The 18,308-nt window shown below is 43.6% G+C and overlaps 1 protein-coding gene across 3 annotated transcripts in view; it reads left to right on the top strand.

Annotated features, from left to right (window-relative positions):
- PHACTR2 (phosphatase and actin regulator 2) overlaps window positions 1–18,308 on the top strand; it is a 662,085-nt gene that overhangs the window by 219,506 nt on the left and 424,271 nt on the right. For all 3 annotated transcript variants that reach the window (XM_078648997.1, XM_078648996.1, XM_078648995.1), the window contains exon 2: window positions 16,738–16,905. In XM_078648997.1, coding sequence (XP_078505123.1) covers window positions 16,738–16,905 — 168 coding nt within the window. The remainder of the gene's footprint in view (window positions 1–16,737; window positions 16,906–18,308) is intronic.

Here is an 18,308-nt window from a genome sequence, read left to right as displayed (position 1 = left end):
TCCAACGACATGTTGAAATCCAATAAGTAAGGAGACAAAAAATCATTATTATTAAATATACTAACAAACACTGTGCATGCTAATCCGTTAGATTGTGTGTGTCTTGTCAAATCATTTATTGATCTTTTTCATAAGTTTTATTTGATATGTGGTATTGATCATTCATTGGTCTGTATGAAGGTGTATGATTCAAGCATCATAAATCTCGCAAAGAAATTGTGTCTCCTAACAGAACTCACTGTAAATTTGTAGGATTGTGTACCCAGATACTCCGTGACAAAGGGCAACCCCATTATTATTATTAATGACAATCTATACAGACAGCCTGTGTGGTTTTTTTGTGCTGCTTGACTTTGGACAACTGTCATGGCAGAGAGGTTTTATGACACCTTCGGGAGCACGCAGAAAAGAACAGTCTCTGTATACTTCATCTTTTGAAAGCTATTCAGCAACCAAAAGAGATTGCTGTTCTGCACATAGGTTGGACAAGATCTGGATACTCTGGAAATAACTGCCCTGATCAAGTAGCCAGGGGTTACCTTCTTCCTGCCTGCTGAAGCACCGAACTGCTGCCCGTGTAACCAGCTGCCTCCAGTATCACACAGCGTCCCCTGCAGCATTGCGTTTTCCCGCCCGCCAGTCTCCCGCCGCTCTGCCGCTTTGTTTCCAACTGAAGCGGGAGCCGCCGAGAGGAGACCGGCGAGGGGCTGGACTGCATTTCCCAGCAGCCCTGCTGGGGAGCGCGATACCTGCAAGCGCCAGGAGGCGCATATAACCACGTCACCACTGTTGTAAGTGGGTTACCTTCTTCCTGCCTGCTGAAGCACCGAACTGCTGCCCGTGTAACCAGCTGCCTCCAGTATCACACAGCGTCCCCTGCAGCATTGCGTTTTCCCGCCCGCCAGTCTCCCGCCGCTCTGCCGCTTTGTTTCCAACTGAAGCGGGAGCCGCCGAGAGGAGACCGGCGAGGGGCTGGACTGCATTTCCCAGCAGCCCTGCTGGGGAGCGCGATACCTGCAAGCGCCAGGAGGCGCATATAACCACGTCACCACTCCCTCGTGGGACGCCCGGGCGAAGCCCGGGCAAAGGGCGGGCCCTCTGTGGCCCTCAGGGGACCGAGGAGGACGGGGCGGGCCACCCCCTTGACTTCCTGCTCTGCTGTCATCTACGAAGGTAATCTTGAAGTGACTTTTCCATTCAAGTGCACACTCAAGTAGCAAAACTATCATTAGCAACATAACTGACAGACCCTAAAAAAGTGGGCCAAGATGTTTAAATCTAGAAATACCCCTGTGGCCACAAGATCTGCAACTAGATTAAAAGATGTTTCAAATACTCCTCTTCCTACGATAACTGCCATAGACCTAATGCTACAGAAAACGATTAACGTAGTGGCGGATGCCATTCAGGACTCTGAAAGACGCCTTTCACTTACCCCAGACTTATGCTTCCCGGACCTTTCTCTACATACCTCCGAAAACATTAATATACTGGATAACACAACGAATTCCCAAGAGTCCATTCTAATGTTGTCTTTCACAGGCCTCCCTAGTCCTCAAACAAGAGATAATACACAAACAGCTCTGACTATACCCTCCACAGTCAATAGCAGGAATAATAGCCTTATGCTACTTGGTGAAAACGGCATCAACACATGTTTGTCACCTATAGCTCATCTAGAATCAGCGGCCCCCCCTCCGAGGGGTATAACATCCACAACATCGAAATCTGCCCCCGGAGCGAGTCATATGATGAAGAGTACAACCAGGTCTACTGGAACACGAAGTAAGAAAAAATCATCTATAGTTAAAAACAAGTCTCGTCTTAAGGCCAAACATCATATCTCAGCTAAGGACATCTGGTCTACATTTAGATTGGCTACATCTGTTTCCAACACACTGACCCCATGCCCATCTATAACCAGTCAAGACCCAGGTCCGCTCATGAGCAAAGAGCAGACAGTTCTCACAAACATGCCTATACATCTCACAGATCAGATAGATCACACAATGATTAACACCAAATCACTCTTGGGTGAATTTGAAACTTTAATAAAGTTCCTCTTGGTGCCTATTAGTGAGAGAGTCCTAAACATCGAGAAGGCATTGGGGAAATTCGAAAGGGCCCAACATGATGCATCTTCCACCTTGCTTAAAATACTGAATGCACCACAATCAACCTCCACCTTTATACCAGCTAGTAGCTCCCTCGTTTCAACCAGTAACAAAAACCCTGGGGCAAAGAAAGTCACAGTTAACCGTGTTAACAAACAAAATTTGCCAATATGTCAGGATAAGAACCTCTCCACCAAATCGGTGACAATCCTAGATGGAGGTAGTAACTCACCCCACATAGTGGCTGCTACTTCAAGTAGTCCTCAATCCTTACCTGACACAGAAATTGAGGAATGTGAATGGGCTGCTGAGAGCTCCCCGGTTAAATCAGTATCAACTCTTGTAGACCAGATGAGACAGATTAAAAATTCTAAACCAAGTATACCTACAAAACAAACAGGTGTTGATCTGATAAAACCGGTGGTAGCCAAAAGACCACTCCATATTAATCTCCCACCTAAATCCAGCCCGTATACCATCGTTATGATTGGTGTACCTAAACTAGTGGGGGAAAAGGCAGAATCTCACGGGGATTTAAAAAACAAGGTGAGCCATTGGCTTACAATTCATAGACCGATTCCCAAACATATAAATGGTCATATTTCACATGTGAGAAGGGTAGACTGGGTGGGAAACAGATTCAAATCGACTGAGGGTGACTGCATTGTGGTAACCCTCGGGGACAGTCGTGCAGCTAGTTTTATTAGTAGCTGGAAAAGTGGTGTGACAAATAGCTTGATCCGCACTATGGCCTTGAGCTATTTTTACCCTTTAAATAATCCCAGCCATCATCTAACACAATCACAATCAATCTATGGCCAGGAGGGGCTGCTTGAGCCAATAGCTGATATTCAATCTAGGGATTACACACTGCCTTATGGACCATCCACCCCAATGAACTTTATCAACTACAGGCAGGAACCCCCATGGTCGAGTAGGCATAATATCCATCATATGAGACAACAAGAGAGAAGGGAGTTTTTTCCTTGCCCCCAACAGCAGCACTACTCGTACTTGCATCATCCAAACATGCAATATGGGGTTCCCATCTCAAACAGATTTGATGCTTTTTATGATCCTGCTTATTTGGATGAGATTGATTGACAAATTATACCCCCATTCTCGTATTCTACCCCCCCTGAGTCATCATTAACTAGGGAAGCACTCTCTTATAGTACACCATGCACTGCCTTGGAGTGTACACTTGTCTCCATCCGAGAGGCTAGTGAAACGCCCAGGGCAGATCCCTTAGTACAACATCATGAGAACACGCTGACTCTGAATGGGTGTAGTCACCCACATCCCCCTAGTCAAGTCCAATGTATTGTCCCAAGTGGAGTAAATCTCTTAATTACCAGCAATGAAAGGCAAGCACACACCACGACTGATCACGAGGTTCAAGCGACTTCTTCACCCATAAACAAGGACCAGATAGCAGGTTTGGGACCCTCCGCACAACGTTTTATAAAACTCCTATCCTGGAATGTAGCTGGTCTGGCCGCTAAGGTTAACGACCCAGTATGGTCAGCATATATAAAAAAATTTACTGTTTTATGTTTCCAAGAAACCTGGTTGGAAGGTGAAAACGTACACATCGAGGGCTTCCAAAGTTTCTTTCAACCGGCAGTCTCGTCGAACAGCGGAAGATCAAAGGGGGGCCTGGCAATTTATATCAGCCTTGCACTTAGCTGCCAGGTTTCAAACAGAGCATCGGACAACAGACATATCCAAACCCTGGTGCTTAGGAGTGGTAAAAGAGCACTCACCCTTATCAACTTTTACAATGCTGTACTATCAAATAGGGAGTGTAACATCCTTCATCGACATAATTTTTTACAAGCAAAAGCGGTTAATCTGCCTCGAAGTATCATCATTGCTGGAGACTTTAATGCTCATCCCTGTGGCAACCCTGAATTGACACCCATTGGCCTTTTAGGCTGTAATAATAGGTCTGGTTTCCATTTTGACCATTCGTTACGTGGCACTTATGCCAATAACTTAATTGATGACAGGAACCTAACCGTTGCAATGTCCATGTTGAAGGATTCCCATGTATTTAATGTCCCTACGTATAAAGGGTATGGAAATGGTTCTTATATAGACCACATTTTTCTCTCAAGAGACCTTGCTGATCTAGTCACTGACTTTGAAATCCAAACAAGTATTTTCAGCGACCATAACCCCCTTTCCATCCAAATTGGAGGAGGCTTCTTTGAACTCAGGGAGCCACGGCCCGACTGTGGCATTTTAAAACCAATCAATGGAAATCGGCGTCTGAAGTGGTCAAAGGTTAACAGTGACTCTTTGTATAACTCAATCAACATCAGCTGTGGTAATGAATTAGGCGTCTGTGTCTCTCCCACTACTTTACCTGAAGAGACCTTAACTGCCTTCTCTGCTGTGGTAGACAAAATTGGACAATTGTTAACCATACCAATGAAGGGTTATTATGAACACCAACCAAGATGGTTTGATCAAGCCTGTTCAAAGGCCGGACGAAATCTAAAAAAAACACTTAAGGCTACTGCAAGAGATCCTGCCCTTATAAAGTCCTTGAGACTTAAATACAAGACAGTCCTGGCAGCTCGGAAAAAAGAAGTGAAAGCAGGCATTTGGGAGTCTCTTTGCGACCCTTCAATTCTGGGCAACAGTTCTAAGTTTTGGACTATTATAAACAAGCCTATGTTTGATGATCCCAGTAATCCTACGCTTGGGACTAATATACCCGAGGAAGAGTGGATATCACATTACAGTACAATCTTTAAAAGTGATGTACCACAAGCGGACTTTGTTTTTAAAACTTCTGATGAAGATTTGTTGTGTTTTACAGTGGGGGAAGTAGAAAAGGGGATTCAGGGTTTAACTAGTAACAAAGCGCCTGGCCCTGATGGCATACCGCCCGATTTATTTAAATCAAATACCCTTCTATGGGCACCAGTTATTACCGCAGTCATTAACGCTGGAATCTTGATTGGTTGCCCAAAATCTTGGGGGTCCTCGACTATAGTCCCAGTATTTAAGAAGGGCGATCGTGGCAGTGCTACATGCTACAGACCCATATCACTGATCAATTCAGTTGCAAAGGTGGTGGGGGGCATCCTTTTAAACAGACTGATAGCATGGGCCAATGAAAACAACATATTGTCGCCAATACAATACGGGTTCAGACCAGGTCACTCCACGATATCTCAATGTCTGAACCTGTATCTAATAAATAGTAAATACACCATAGCAAGAAAAGGGACCATCCATATGGCCTTTGGATTTATCGTCCGCCTTTGACTGTGTAGATAGAGGCAGGCTCTGGGAGGTCCTGCAAAAAATGGGAGTGGAGCAAAATTTGGTCAACTTTCTTGCAGACCTCCACTCGGACACTAGAGCAAACGTCCGTTATACCCATGATATGAAGGTCACCAGGGACTTCAGGATAAACCGGGGCGTTAGGCAGGGGTGCATCCTAGCCCCCTTTCTTTTTAACCTCTATATCAATGAACTAGAGGAGTACCTACTAAAAACTGGTACAGACTATCCATATATCGGAAAGAAGGGTGTGCCCGTCCTGCTATATGCGGACGACGCCGTCTTAATATCCAGAACGGCGATTGGTCTCCAAACCTTGTTAGACTCCTTCTACATATTCATGAACTCTCGAGGCCTGAGCATCAATAATTCGAAATCCTTTACAATGATGACAGGTTTAACCCCCAAAAAGATATACTCTCACTCTGTCAATGGCGATAAAATACCGACTACCAAGACTTTTTCGTATCTTGGTGTCCTTTTTGACCATAAATTAACCTGGGCACCAGCAATTCAAAAGAAAAAGGGTGAGGTAGTGCGTGCAAACGCAGCAATACTGGATTTTTCCCAAAAAATGGGCAATAGCCCGGTGGCTGCTGTTTTGAAGCTGTACCAAGCCAAAAGTACCGCTATTGCACGCTATGGGAGTGAAATATGGGGGACAGAATCCCTAGATGTCCTTGAAGTTACGGAGAACAACTTTTTAAAGCAGGTGTTAAGGCTGCCTAGAGGATCAGCAAACTTCTCTGTTCACGAAGAACTTGGAACTCCATACCTAAGTGACAAGTTAGCTGTGAATCCCCTGTTATGCTGGCTAAATAGCTGGCTTAACACAGACATACCCCTCACCAGGAATATCCTTCAAGAGGCATTAGAGTGGGATGGGAAACTTAAGATCCCGTGGTTAAAATATGTTAGAAGATGGCTCTTTGAACTAGGTCGACCGGATCTCTTCCTAGCCCATGAGACAATAACCAAAACTGATGTAACATTTGTAAAGAACACCTTTATGTTATCCAGGCATATGGCGAGGGAGGAGAGTGAGTACAAGAAAAGTAGTGTGAGACAGTATGTTCTAACAAAAACCTGTTCACACATGGAACCCTACCTGGGTTGGCCTCTGTCCGGATATGATCGTTTTTTACTAACAAGGTTTCGATTTAATATGTTCCATCTTTTGCTAGCTGTACCGAGTGGGGCAAATAGAGGACAAGTGTTGCCAGCTTGCGGCTGCGACAATAAGTCTCCGCAAGACCTGGCACACTTTTTATTTTTCTGTCAGTATTATACACTCCCCCGTATTTTGTTTTTAAAACCTTTACTTAAACAGTTGAATTTTGTACAATTCAGACATGCACTTTATCACCTCCAAATGCTAAATAGTGAATGTACTATGTTTATATGTAGCTTTTTAAAACTTGCAGTTAAACATAAAAAAAGCATGGAAGGTTAAATAATTATGCTGCTGAACGTACCTATATTTCTACTGCATTTTTATCTTTTTTAACTACAATTCTGTTTTTATGCTAGTGTTTAAGTCCGCTTTGATGCCACCCTTCTTACTCTTCTTTTTTATTGTGTGGATAAATTTTTATGTAATGTACTTTTATGATTGTTATACGTAAACAATCGAATAAAGATATTTTACTTAAGTAGCCAGATATTGTGTCCTTGAAGATGAAACCGTGACTTAGGAAACTGAAATGATGAATCAAAAATAAATCTGATACAAACTGCAGGAAATGTGAATTGTTGTCTATCTAGTTTGATTCAAACGTCTTTGCCGAGTTGATAGACATTTAAAAGGATGCTACAGAAGATGAGAAAAGGAAATGGAAAAAATCAGGTTACCAGAAACTTCCACATATGTCATGTTGTCTTGGTGCACTGCTCGGGATTTTAAGCTGCGACCTGTTGTATAGTCGAAAACCTGTGTGCAACAAATGCACGAGGTGAGTAGAATATTTAGAGTCATAATATAGGCCTCACAAATGACAGCAGCTTTGCATGACCACCAAGGTAGATTAATTTGTATCTTCACAGTTGTTGCAGCAAGAGGTTGAATACCCATATGTACTTCCAGTGAATGACGATGAGCAGCAAAAACAGGCAATCGGTGCATAAAGTATGTGTAATATATGGATCTTTGTACCATGCCCATCCACTATTGTGAACAGACCATTCCAAATGCTCATATTAACAGCAGTTATGTTGTTTTAACCTGCTGTGACATAATAATGGTTACCGTCTAGTCACAGCCATTGTACTGATTTATTGGGGGCTTCTGAGTCACATTATAGACAAGGCAAGCTTCACTCTCATCCATTTGATGTCTTCCAGAATCCCTCAATGAAACAATTTCTGTTATTCTGTCTCTCATCCATATTTATATAAATTAGAGGTATTTATTAGAGTGGCAGTGACATTTGAGTGCCAGGAGGTAATGAACTGTGTGCAGAACTGCAGAATTATGTGAAAACAACCTAGAAGGAGCCCCATGAAACGCTTGAGAGTTATTTGCTACCTTTGTATCAGGCCTGGTGTAACATTAGCCCTCTGTGTCTCTGTGCATGGGCGGCGGGCCCCTGTCCCCAAGAGCTCCTGGCCTGGAGCATGGGGTCCCCCTCCATGTACTTTGCAAGGGTAACACCACTGGTAACAGGGGAGTTTGAAAGGCTGTGTTTATGGATAATGGAGCTGGAATAATTTCAGATGGTTTCCTCCAATACTGTCCTGCAATCTAAAGGCAAAACTTGAATAGGACACTTGTACAAGCCTTGTCTTAATGTGTACAGATAAACCAAGTGGTTACTGGCAAGTGATAAAGCGTGCAGGTCACCCGACAATTATTTTCACCATATGCACACTTGGGCCCATAAATTCAATTCACCATATTTATTAATCGGGTAACCTTACACTCTACTAACAGCAACCCAGTTCATTCCTATTGTTTCCACTGTACCCGACTTACCAATCCATGTTACGGGTACCTATGATCACAAAGGATCAGGGAGCTAGCTGTAAAAGGAAGGCAGACACCAAAATACAAATACCATTTACTATATCCTCACTCATATAATAACCACAGACTCAGGAAGTTTTGAAAACCTTTATCTAATTTTCATCAATCTCAGCAAGCAGAAAGTTAACAGTAAGTAGGCTATCAATAACCAACATCATAAAAAGGGTATATCCGTGTAAGAAAATAATAAGACCAACCATTTAGAAGCCTACAGGGAAGGTAAGAACAGGGAACATGCTAGTAAGAAATTTTCAGGAATTTAGACTTGATGTGGAGTGACTAAAGGACGGGAAAATAAGGAACATGCTAGAATGTCACAGATTGTATACCCCTCAAAGTGGGCAAAGCAGGAGAACTTTAATAAATCTATACAAGATTCGAAGGTAACATGTAGCTCTGGGGAAGGTAAAAGTGGAGCACGCTAATAATTCACTATAACCACTTTAAACCGACTAAAGGATGGGTAAAGAAAAGGAACATCTATATTTTATGAACTGTATGTAGGAATATACTTATAGGATGGGGAAAAAGGGAACATGCTAGTAAACAAACCAGAATGTAGAACTTTATTATTGGTCAGCACAGGGAGGGTAAGAAAAGGAACAATGTGCAAGTACGATTTATTAAAAGCAAGGAGATAAAGGACGCAAATTGGGTTCCCTCAGAGTTATATTTACCTAGAACGGTGTGGAGACCAACCCTGGCTACGGGTCAGTTAAGGACAGGAGAAACCCCAAGAAATGCAGTCGCCAGTAGGCCAACAGGTGCAGAATGGAAACCCAGGACAGAAAAACCAGATTAGGATCAGGACAGGATCACCAAGGTAAGACCCGCACCCGCAGTTCAGTTGCAACGCCTGCGCTACACCCTCTCTGCAGCTATCAGTCAAAACCCCGATTGGGTTATCGAATTCCCCAGCAAAGTGCTCCGCCAGCACTTAAGGTTTCCAAAACCCCGATTGGGTCTCTAGAAATTTTGGACAGAGTGCTCCGCAGCACCTTTGTTTCTCGATCAGCTATTGAGTGCGTTGGGTCAGTGACAGGTCAGCTATTCGGACAAATCGGACAAAATCTCTAGCTAAACCTTGGCTAGTTATACTGTTTTCGGGTCAGTGTACCACCCCACAAATGTTACAAGTGTAAGAATCCCCAATTTCGATTGGTCAAAAGAAAGGACAGGTCATCACACCAACTAGGATTTGGCTTTCTCAAGCCTTCAATTTACAATTTTGGGGCCTCCCATCGAATTTGGGGTTCCCATGACATGTGATTTTCACCTAATAATGGTTAATACAACATTCATATACAATTGTTTCAAATGTAGTACAGTTCGGCTTCGTCTTGCTGAGTTACAGGTCGGTTCCCAGGAGCATCTTGGCTGCTGCTGCCAGCTGGCTGGGTTCCACTGCTACAAGGTTTTCTTCCCTCTGCCATGGTGACTTGCGCAGTAGGGACTTCCAAAATGGAGTAGGAAGCACCTCCCAGGCCCAAAAGATTCGATACATGAAAAGTAAAGGAAAACAATTTAGAACACAGAAATAAAGGCGTACACTGTATACCAGGAATCCCTATATAACTCCCATTACTTTATAATAACTATAGCATTAGGATTAGTGCAGACAAACAGTATAGCGAAAGCTGCAGTGCAAGCTTCGGCATGTGAGAACATAAAGCAGCCATCTTATTGCTAATGCGCACGTGCAAAGGATTCCCACCAGAACTGCGAGTACGTCACGTCACATGGGTATGACCGACGCATGCGCAGAAGAAATTCCCGCGTAGCAGCAGCCATTTTAGTGGCAAGCGTTTTAGGATGAGTAAACACATAAGCAAGCGTCACTGGGACACCCCGTGTAATGTAAAATGTGCAATATTAGTAACACGAACAGGTTGATTATATTTTTATTAACATTATTTGAGGTTCTTGATACAAGCAAGTCGCTTTACGTGCGAATCCTTGCTCCATCACAAGCTGCAGCTGTTCTTTATCTTTAAGAGTCCACACTTCATAGAAACTCACCAAGTCTTACCAACCTCCCACCTGATAGTGTTCAAGAAGGCGATGGCATGCCTTGATAACTGGAGTGTGATATATACTGACCTTTCAAAAAGAGTCTGACAAATTAAAACTGCCAGGTTAGTCCTGTGCGTACAGAAACAGGATCATATTATATAAGCCCTACATTGACTGTTGGTGGAGTCCACGATTACATGTATGTTTATGTGCATCAAGCACAATGTCTGGTGAAAAAAAGAACAAAGTTAGCATTTGGAAGAAGCTATCATCCATCACAGATCTGATTTTCAATAATAATTTGAACGGCTAAAGTTCAGTAGCCAATCGATTGCGGTTCAGACACTAAATGGTGGAACACTCTTAATTCAGACATGAGGACTCCTAAAAATTCTATAAAACAAAGTTAGGCATACATTTGACTGATGTTACCCTACCCCTATCCAATGGACCACCATCTTAAGATGGGTAGATAGGGGATTTTTCTCACAACATCCTCAATTCAAACTGCCAGTGAAATATAATATATGTATACACTTTATTTATGAATAACTATATAATCAGTAAGAGTGTACTGTTCTTTCTTTTTTGTGTTGTGTATGCAGGCAATATGGTTTAGTGAGTTAAATGTTCACTGCTAAAATCTAGTATTATCTAAGGCCACATGTTCAGATTGTGGCTGACTCAGCCTTCCTCCCCTCCTAGGTCAGTAAACTGTGCACCATTCGAATTGATAAGGGGATAACAACTTGTTAGAAATGGAGGTCACTAGTTGGCAGGTTGTTACCCTGTCCAAGTAGGGACCCTTCTTCATGGTCAGGATAAGGACATTACACTTCTAAAATGACACCTGCTCACCGACCCTTGGTAGCTTGGCACGAGTAGTCTGGCTTATCTCAGAGGCAATGAGCAAAGCATTTCTACATAACACACAGTAATATGGTGAACACACTACAAAAGGACACCACACCAGTTTTAGGAAAATAGCCAATATTTATCCGTGTAAAACAAGATCAAAACTATATAAATCCAACATATGAATAATGCAAAAATAGACTTTAAATATAGTTCCTTGAAGTCAATAGCTCCATCTGGGGCTATCACGGCATAGTGAACAAACAAATCCAACGGTTCAGGCTGGCTGCAGCGTCGCGTACAAATAACACTGTTGGGAAGACCTGCAAAACAGTACCTTTAGAAATGCAGGGCATCTGGGACCTCGCGAGGAGCTCTGAAGAGCCAGAGTCTGTGCCGGAGTTCGATGCAGGAGTTGTCAGGCCCATGAAGTCACACATTTTAAAGGTCTAACTATTTGCAGTTGAAGTCTGGAGCACAGATCTCGAGGCTGCGATGTGAAGTGGTGTGGTGAGCGATGTCCTCAGGTCATGTTGCAGGCAGCGGCTTGATGACCATCCTCCAGCTGAGACCAGGGCTACCGTGTGAATTGGGGTGATGCTCATCACGGTGCTAGCAGTTCACAGTACAAGCAGCGGCATCATTGTTGCTGAAGTGCTGTCATCGGTAGACCCAAGGCTGTGTTGCGAGATGGGGCGATGCAGTGTGCTGGTCCCACAGGTCGCAGGGAAAAGCAGTGGCGTTGGTTTAGGATCTGGAGTCAATGGTGCTGCCGTCAAAGACCAAGACTGTGGTGTGGGATGGGGTGGTGCTCCCAAACAACGATGCATGCAGCGGCGGCCTCAGTGAGACCAGGGAGGCGGTGTGAAGCGGGGGGTGCAGAGTATGGTGCCCACAGGTCGCAGTGCATGCAGCGGCTCAGTTGCGGTAATGGGCGGTGTCAGTGAGTTCAGGGTTGCAGTGCAAACTGCGGCGGTGCCCTCTACGATGCCCTCTGCAGTGCCTTCAGATCACGGAGCCGGCAGTGGCGTCATTGACTGCATCAGGATGCTTTTTCCCCTCTGTGGCAGCTGAAACACACAATTCCATATTCAGGTATCTAGAGGAAGGTGACTTCTTTGCTGTTCCTGAGACTTCTTGAACAGGGGTGAAGGTCTACTTCAAGCCCTTGAAGATACTGAGAAAAAGAAGTTGTAGAAAGTTCAATCCAGTCCTTTCACTACCCACACATATCTAGCCTCTGCAGGCCAACACAGCAAAGCGGTAGTCTCTCCTCACAGCTTCTCCAGCTCTTTTTCTTGGCAGGTTCCTTAATTCCAAAGAGTTCTAAAGTCCTGGTGTCGGGGCCCCAATGTTTATACCACATTTTCCTTTGAAGTTGGCACAAACAAAGTTCCTCTGGTATACATAAACCAGTTCCGTCTAGCTCAGGCCAGGTTCACTACAGGGGGAGACAGCTTTGCAAGAGGCAGCCACAGCTCATTCAGTTGCTACTCTAAATGCAGCCAGGTCTATTCAGCCTGGCTATGAGTCACCCAAGAAAGGCATGAAACACCTCAACCTTCCCCTTGTGTCTGTCTACTGCGAATGCACATCCCCCAGCTCCTGTCACTCTCAACCCAGAAGGTGAAACACAAACAGGCAGACACACACAGGATGGTTAAGCAAGAAAATGCCCACTTTCTAAAAGTGGCATTTTCAAACACACAATATAATAATCATCTTTACTAAAAGATGTATTTTTAAATTCTGAGTTCACGAAGCCTAAACTCAAATTTTCTATATTGTCCCAGTGGAAAATTATGCTTGTAAAATGTTACCGTTAAGCTACCATGATGGCCTTTGGAACAGGCAGCCTTTCAACAGTGAAAATTTTTTTGTGATGTAACCACGCATGCATTTACCATCCATGCCGGTTCCATGCAGTCTCAACAACGCAAGTCTTAACCACGAATATACCTTTACAAATTATGCGTTGTTAAGGCATGTATGGTATAGAGCTATCCGTGGTAAAGATTTGACAGGTAAGTCTTATCCCCCCCGAGCTCAGCCCCGCCCGAGCCCTAAAACGACCCCTTCCCTCCTGAAAACCAAACACCTCCCCCAAGCCCTAAATACTTCCCTGCCCCCTAGCCCTAAAAGCTACCCAATCCCCTGAGCCCTAAAAACTACCCTGCCCCCAACCCTAAAAAGTATTACGATCCCCGCCCCCCACCCTGAGCCCTAAAATGCCCCCCAAACCCCTGCCTTGACACCTAAAACTACTCCCTCCCTCCCAAAAAAACAAAAACCCTTTCCCAGCCCTGAAAACGACCCCTTCCCGAGCCCTAAAACCAACCAGAAACCTGTAAACTACCCCAATCCCCCAGCCCTGAAAACTACCCCGACATCCCCCTCTTCAAAACCATATTTACTCCGACCCCGAAACCCGGCCCCAGCCCCACTTAGCTCACTGCATCGGGTCCTCTCCCGATCCAGCCAGCAGCTAGACCGCCCACTGCCTTAACCACGCATATACGTGGTTAAGGCATGTACGTCGTAGCACTTGCGAAGTTGGAACACGTGTGGCTCTGCTCGCGTTGTTCCGACTATTTTCCATGAAAAACAAAATACACAGAATTTCACTATCAGGCCATGTAAAACACTCCAGTACATGCCCTACTTTTCACATACACTGCCCCCTGCCCATGGGCGTACCTTGGAATTACCTGAGGGGTGTCTTACATGTAAAAAAATAGGAAGGTTAGGGCCTGGCAAGTGGGTGCACTTCGCAGGTCGACATGGCAGTAAAAACGGCGTACAGACACTGCAATGGCAGGTCTGATACACATTTGAAAGGCTTCTTGTGTGGCTGGCACAACCAGTGCTGCAAGCCCACTAGTAGCACGTAATTTACAGGTCTTGGGCACACACAGTGCACTTCACTAGGGACTTACTAGTAAATCAAATATCCCAATCATGGAAAACTAATCATAACATAATTTACAGCAGGAGCACTTGCACTTTAGTACTGAATAGCAGTGAAAAAATGCACAGAGACACTAAACCAGCAAAAACAAAGTCCTGCATACCATCAAAAACAGGAGGTCAGGAGGCAAAAAGACAGGGAAACACGCCAAAAGATGCCAGGTCTGACACCACTGCTATTTAGAGCCCTCCGAGATGGCAGTGCATGATGAAGTGCTATATGATAAGTTTTAATTATATTGTGTTCTTTTGGGATGGTGGGATAGTGCTTGTTAAGTGCATAGTACCTCAGAGCCGCATTCTGCATTTGTTAGTGGAGCCCATGTAGGTGGTATGCGATTCCACATTCATTCATATATTTTAGCACCATAGTTAAACTTTTCCAAGTGTATGAACTCTGATATTAGGAAAGCAGCAATATGAAATGCACTTCACCAGTACGTACCAACAAAGCATGCCTACGACCGGTCGACAAATCTCCCACCTTCGTCAGAAGGAAAGGACGTTTTGCACTTCAAACCCACTTCAGTGAAAACGGGAAAAAAACTGGTTATAACACGTGTTGACGATTTGCTTTTGCCTTCCTTTGAACTTTGCGCTTCCATTGTGTGGCCAGGGACGAGCATTCCCTATTTAAATATCTTATTTTAATGTTTTCTCTTTCGTGTTCCCCTCTCCCTATGAATATGGAGGTGACCTAAAGAACTCGACCAATTTAACATGCAGAAAAAGCAAAGGGACACAATCAGTGAACAGACTGAAAAGCAGCTGCGTTTAAAGATACATTTTACGTAATTTCACCCGGGCTTGTAAATGGAAAATTGAGTAATCCCGTAACATGGCCTCATCCTGTACAACTAAACCCGGAAAAGGAATGTTTTCATTATAAGCTCTCAATTGACAACTATGTAGGAATGGATGGTTTTTTATCAAACTTTAATCTGAATTTATAACAAAAGAATATCTAATGTAAGCCGCCTTGGACAGGAAGGTGTCCGCCTGAGGAAGTGCAGTTCTTAGATAAAGTTTGTGAATAAATGCAGTCACCGAATCATTCTGTCTAATATAATCGAGCTCTTTCTAGACCTTTTTTGGGAAAAAATAGAACATGTTTTGTGACACATCTTAATCTGCCTATTCTTAGTTTCCTGGGGAACTCTTTGGACTCTTGATACTAAAGAAATCCTTTAATATACCCAGAATTCATAATGCAATTTAGTGCCCACTGGGGCATTCTCTGCTATAATTCAAAACACTGTTTTTGTTTCATAGATTTCGTTAAAATCTGTAACATTCTTGTCCAGAGAGTACGTGCACTCGATGGCTGTTTTAGTATACGGTCAAGTTTCCCCCAAGAACCGTCGTACTGCAGACCAACAGCTGACCTCACTAATTCCTCCTACCACCAACAGGCTGGTGGGTTTCTCCGGTCCGTACCACTAAAAAAAGTACAAGAACGTGGAGAACTTTAGGATTTGCCACTTTTTGCAGAACACTGCGCACATTTTTTTCCTATAGGGCGTGGCTGTTAAAGATTGTTTTTGTGACAGGAGCTTTAACTGTTAGTGTGGCAGGCAAGCGTTGTGCAAATAATGTCCTGGGTGTTGTGTCATATAATAGGTCACATTAGTTACAATGGAGGTAGATTTTAATGTATTTGCTCTAGGTCAGCAGGGGTCAAGAAAAGTGTGTTCTTACGTCTTGCAACAGGAGTCTTGACAACCGATTTTGGAGGCCATTTTCATGTGTCCTATAGGAGTAGTCCAAGGTGGAAGGATGGTGAAACATAGACTCAGATGTGGGGTTTAGCTGTAGGGGTTTGTCAATCGTGTGGTTGGTGGTTTGTTGGTGTTTGTCAGAGTGATCCAAGAGAAAAAGGCCTAGTGTTTGGCACTGATGCTTCCTCAGGTTGAGTTTTAAGTGATTAAGGTTAACGAGGGTGGTGGAGATGAGAGGTGATGCAGAATGTGGTAAATCTTTGAAGAATGTTTCAGTAACCATACGGGGCAGAATATTGACATAATGTATGTGTTAAATGGACCAGTGATTATTATTCTAAGCCATGCTCCTCTTTGAGTGGCAGTTGATAGAAGCAGTTGGCTGAAACATGACCCTTTAACATTTTGGCAGCAAGTTGTGGAATTGTCGTCCTCTAACATTGCAGCACAAGTGAAATATTGAACTAATGCATTGTCTCCAATATGTGCTGGTGTATTTCATCATTTGTTGCAGTGTGCTTTGTAGAAGTAGATTTCAAACACCAGTTTAAAGCCAAATACAATCCATTTTCAACTTCTCGAATGCCTCCTATTTCTGAGAACATTTATTGACGATGACTGTTTTTTTGTTAAAACAAAGAAAAACTGAGAAACCAGTGGAAAAGACAAAACACAGTCCGACGAGTGCTTTTATATTTTAGCTTGTTTTGGTTCATTTGCTAATCATGTATATTTTCTTTTTCTGCAGTTGACGGACCAGACAAACCCCACATTGCCACTTCAGATGGACCAAACCCCGGAAGTCCGTCGCCACCTCTCAAAAGAAAAGGCAAACTCTCAACCATCGGAAAAATCTTCAAGCCTTGGAAATGGCGAAAGAAGAAAGCCAGTGAGCAATTTAGGGAAACATCAGCAGGTAAAATACTAATATAATTTTTTTTAACAATCGAAGTTAACCAAGTTGCATCACTGCAAAATAAAGCCATATTCGCCATGTGGACCTTTCCAAAGTAAAAGAGCAGGGGCCTTTAGTGGTAGTGATCCTTGGTCTTCTACCAAACCTGTTTTCTTGAGTATATTGTATGAGTTTGGTGAACATTCTAATAATAGAAGGGGAGCTGTTGAGCTGCATTGGAGGTGGATGTCAAAGATGACATTTTGGGTAACAGTGCACATTCATATCACATTTTATAAAATAAGATTCTTGTCTTTGGGAAGGAGGCAAGCGGGCATTTGGTGGTACTTTTAGAACTGCTAGTACTTAGAATTTCGGAAGGGACTGTAGGTTTGGGTTTCTTCAATCCCCCGTTTAGTGGTAGGAAGACATGATATGGCTGTGGGGACCGGGTCTCTCTGGGGACCTTTGCTCGCTCTGTCCGCAGGAGTGTTAAGAAGGGCAAAGAGGAGGCCATATTCAAGAGGGACAGAATCTCTCGCCTGGTTTCAGACAATAAGCAATAGGATTAGCTCTCTGTCTCCCCAGGACAGCAAGATGATCTGTTGACTCAGCCACCTGCACCTGAAGCAGGCGTGTGAACTATTTCCTTCACAAAAATGCAAAGATTGGCCCATTTTCCAATTTTATCCTAGAGCAGAGATGCACCATGAGAAATAAAGTTGGCACTTCCTACCATTATCCTTATTTTGGACGTTAGGAATTTCCAAGAGGACAGCTTCTCTTGCAAGCCCCAAAATAGAAAGGCGGGAAGGAAGAGTGAGTATGTGTTAGTTGCATGTGTGTCTGTCAGTGTGTGAGTGTATCTGTCAGTGTGTGTCAGTCTACATCACTGAAGCACCGACTGGCTAGTGGCTACAGGTGTGATAATGATACTCCAGAAACTGGTCAGTGAGCTCTGTTTGACTTTGTCATGTTGAAATACGTTTGCAAGAGGGGTGGTAGCGGTTTCATATTGCCAGTGGTAAAGTACCTTGAGGCATGAATGTGCTCGCCAGTTGCAGGGATATGCATTGCAACTTAGAGGCAGGCTGAGACTGGATTTAGTACCCATCAAGTAAAGACTGGCGGATGACCAGGCACTGTGAATATTTTGGAGGAGGGATATTTGGCCAGTTCTCTAGGACCAAAAAACCCTAGAGCATTGGGACTCCTTGTAACATGCATTGCTGTTGTAGCTCAAAACTCTATTAGAAAGAGATTCCACTGGAAGTTCTCTTATTGTCAAAAATGTATCTTTTCTGCTTGATTATTTGGGGTTTTGAGGCCTACTCTTGAAACAGAGTGTCTGGTGCAACTCTTACATAAAGTTAACACTAGAATGATGCACAATAATATATTATTTCCATGATTTTGTACACCAA

The sequence above is a fragment of the Lissotriton helveticus genome, chromosome 6 (assembly GCF_964261635.1).
Source record: "Lissotriton helveticus chromosome 6, aLisHel1.1, whole genome shotgun sequence".
Taxonomy (NCBI): Eukaryota; Metazoa; Chordata; class Amphibia; order Caudata; family Salamandridae; genus Lissotriton; species Lissotriton helveticus.
This window is presented reverse-complemented; position numbering and strand designations above follow the sequence as displayed.